Below are 3,502 nucleotides of genomic sequence, written 5' to 3' on the forward strand. Positions count from 1 at the left end.
CTGTGTGTGTGTGTGTGTGTGTGTGTATGACCCTGTGTGTGTGTGTGTGTGTGTGTGTGTGACCCTGTGTGTGTGTGTGTGTGTGTGTGTGTGTGTGTGTGTGTATGACCCTGTGTGTGTGTGTGTGTGTGTGTGTGTGTGTGTGTGTGTGTGTGTGTATGACCCTGTGTGTGTGTGTGTGTGTGTGTGTGTGTGTGTGTGTGTGTATGACCCTGTGTGTGTGTGTGTGTGTGTGTGTGTGTGTGTATGACCCTGTGTGTGTGTGTGTATGACCCTGTGTGTATGACCCTGTGTGTATGACCCTGTGTATGACCCTGTGTGTGTGTGTGTGTGTATGTGACCCTGTGTGTATGACCCTGTGTGTATGTGTGTGTGTATGACCCTGTGTGACCCTGTGTGTGTGTGTGTGTGTGTGTGTGTGTGTGTGTGTGTGTGTGTATATGACCCTGTGTATGTGTGTGTGTGTGTGTGTGTGTGTGTATGACCCTGTGTGTGACCCTGTGTGTATGACCCTGTGTGTGTGTGTGTGTGTATGACCCTGTGTGTGTGTGTGTGTGTGTGTGTATGACCCTGTGTGTGTGTGTGTGTGTGTGTGTGTGTGTGTGTATGACCCTGTGTGTGTGTGTGTGTGTGTGTGTGTGTGTGTGTGTGTGTGTGTGTATGACCCTGTGTGTGTGTGTGTGTATGACCTGTGTGTGTGTATGACCCTGTGTGTGTATGACCCTGTGTGTATGACCCTGTGTGTGTGTGAGACCCTGTGTGTGTGTGTAGACCCTGTGTGTGTGTGTAGACCCTGTGTGTGTGTGTATGACCCTGTGTGTGTGTGACCCTGTGTGTGTGTGTGACCCTGTGTGTGTGTGTGACCCTGTGTGTGTGACCCTGTGTGTGTGTGTGACCCTGTGTGTGTGTGTGTGTGTGTGTGTGTGTGTGTGTGTGTGTGTGTGTGTGTGTGTGACCCTGTGTGTGTGTATGTATGTATGACCCTGTGTGTCTTACAGGTGCGTGTTTATGACCCATCATGCCAGAGGAGGCCTGTGCTGGAGTCAAAGTTTGGTGAGGTTCCTCTGACTGCTCTCTCCGTACCGTCTGGTGAGAACAGTGTGGTGGTTGGGAACACACACGGCCAAATCGCCATCCTCGACCTACGAAAAGGTGTGTGTCTGATCTGATCTTCAGTGAGTGTGAGAAAACACTGATTTAATAAACGTGTGTAACTGCTGAATTGAAGCGTGTAATCGGAGTGTTTGAGCTCACAGTCACTTGCCAATCAGACGGCTTTGTCTGTGTGCAGTGGGTGATTCAGAAATTACATAAAATATTAAGTGTATTTATGTATGTATGTATGTGTGTGAGTAGGTCTGGTGCGTGGGTGTATGAAGGGTGTGGCAGGTAGTGTGAGGGGGCTGCAGTGTCACCCATCATTGCCCCTTGTAGCCTCCTGTGGCCTCGACAGATTCCTACGCATACACAACCTGCAGGACAGAACAATAATGCACAAGGTACACACACATACACACACCTGTCTTCTTTCACTCTTAAACATTGTTTGTTCGTGTAAATAATATTTGTGTGTGTGTGTGTGTGTGTGTGTGTAGGTGTATATGAAGTCCCGATTGAACTGTGTGTTGCTCTCCAGTAAAGATCTGCAGGTGCGTCCATCAGTGTTTATTTATGAAACCTGTGTGTGTGTGTGTGTGTGTGTGTGTGTGTGTGTGTGTGTGTGTGTGTGTGTGTGTGTGTAAATATAACATCAATTCTTTCTCCTGAAGCAGTGTGTTACAGATGAGGATAAGCAGCTGGAGGAGATTAAGACAGAAGTGGATGAGGTCTGGGACGCCATGGAAACAGTGACTGAGAAGAGCAACAAAAGAGCAGCCCAAGATGAGCAGGAAGTTCAAGAAGTGACAGAAAAAGACAAGAAGAAAAATAAAAGAACAAAAGAGTGACCACGGATTTCTTGCTGATGTGTGTGTGTGTGTGTGTCTGTCAGGAGGATATGTTGACTTTGGTTTTTGGTTCTCTTTAAGGTTCTCTGGGTTTTTCCTCTGGCTTTAGTCCAGTGGAAGTTCTCCTGCAGTGCCTATCATGACCATTAGGGATCAGTATCATCATGCCCCTGCACATAAATAAGTGTGAGGCTCGAGTGGAACGCAAACTTTTCTGAAATTACTGGATTTTTATCACTATAAAGTTTCCTGTGTACGTTTTCTGAATAAATCGCTTTTGTCCAGCGTAATGAATGAGGCCTGTGTGTGTGTGTGTGTGTGTGTGTGTGTGTGTGTGTGCATAATAACTGAATTAGGTCAACACAAAAAAAAAAGATTATTCTTCTTCTATGGCCATAACCACTTGTTTAAAGTAATGTCATTAGTCATGGTACACTGTAAAATAATTTGTTTTATTAATATTTTTCTCATTATTTACTAATTTTAACGATTATAATTTTATTGGAAATTACTCACATAGACACACTGGAATCACCCAGGATTTTTCTAGCTGGGTATGGACATAGTTTCCTCTCCTAACGTGGTAATATAGACTCTAGAGTGTCATATTATTTATTGCATTTAAATATGCACAATAACCAAATCAACAGTGAAGGTGAAAGAGACAAACTACTAAGCAGAAAGAATAGTTAACTTCATTAATTGTATTTGAATGCTAAATTTATTTGTTAAATACAACAGCACAATTGGTTTGAAAATTAAAAAGATTAAGTATGAAATAGGCTTTTATGATTGTGAAAACATCACTGGAATTTATGAGACAGTTGAGGTACTTTTTCAAAAAATAAACAATGCTGTAGCTGTGCTGTGATTGCTGTTTTTTTTTTTTTATTATTTAACGTTTTAAGATTATCACAATATGCAGCATACATTTTCCAATTAAATGCATATTCTGCCACGTTACTAAAGCAAAACAAAATAACAAGAATAAAAAAACATGAAAATCAAACGGTTGCTAAACAGTTGTCCTTCTCATCACACCATTTCTTTATGCTGCCAAAAATGATCCCACATTTTTTTCCATTTCTGCAGTCTCACCAACATGTTCTAATATGATGCGGTTTCAATCATTCCTTTCAGTCCAATCTTTCAGATCAGGGGTTTTGGCGCATTTCCAATTGCGTTAGATCATCCTGAAAGCTGCGATACAACCAATCTTAATAAGGGTAAATGCATTTTTTGTTATGTTGGGTACCACTGATTTATCACCAAGAAGGCTTAATTGTGGTTCTATGGTTCGAAAAGAGCCCAGCTGTTCTCCAAGTACTTTCAGAATTCTATGCCAGAATGGATGAATTAGAGAACATTCCCATATTATATGCAAATAAGTACCCTCTTCTCCCATTTTGATCCAGTGTAACTCAACATCTGTCTCCCCCCACTGTTTAGCCACTTTGGCCATTTCGAAAGAGAACTTATACCTCTTTACATCTGGTAATCCAATGCCCCCTCTTGGGAAATCAGTGTACTCATTTTAATTCAGGGTCTTTTTCCTT

At 42.3% G+C, this 3,502-nt stretch overlaps 1 protein-coding gene across 2 annotated transcripts in view; it reads left to right on the top strand.

The window, feature by feature from the left end:
• Nucleotides 1-2,236, top strand: part of wdr74 (WD repeat domain 74) — a 4,769-nt gene extending 2,533 nt beyond the window's left edge. Inside the window, exons 7-10 of one of the 2 annotated variants that reach the window (XM_046861197.1) lie at nt 999-1,152; nt 1,357-1,499; nt 1,596-1,649; nt 1,770-2,236. In XM_046861197.1, the coding sequence (XP_046717153.1) occupies nt 999-1,152; nt 1,357-1,499; nt 1,596-1,649; nt 1,770-1,946 (528 nt within the window). In that variant the 3' untranslated portion in view covers nt 1,947-2,236. The remainder of the gene's footprint in view (nt 1-998; nt 1,153-1,356; nt 1,500-1,595; nt 1,650-1,769) is intronic. The other variant, XM_046861198.1, reaches the window with a different exon arrangement.
• The last annotated feature ends 1,266 nt before the right edge of the window (nt 2,237-3,502 follow it).

The sequence above is a fragment of the Silurus meridionalis genome, chromosome 11, assembly GCF_014805685.1.
Source record: "Silurus meridionalis isolate SWU-2019-XX chromosome 11, ASM1480568v1, whole genome shotgun sequence".
Taxonomy (NCBI): Eukaryota; Metazoa; Chordata; class Actinopteri; order Siluriformes; family Siluridae; genus Silurus; species Silurus meridionalis.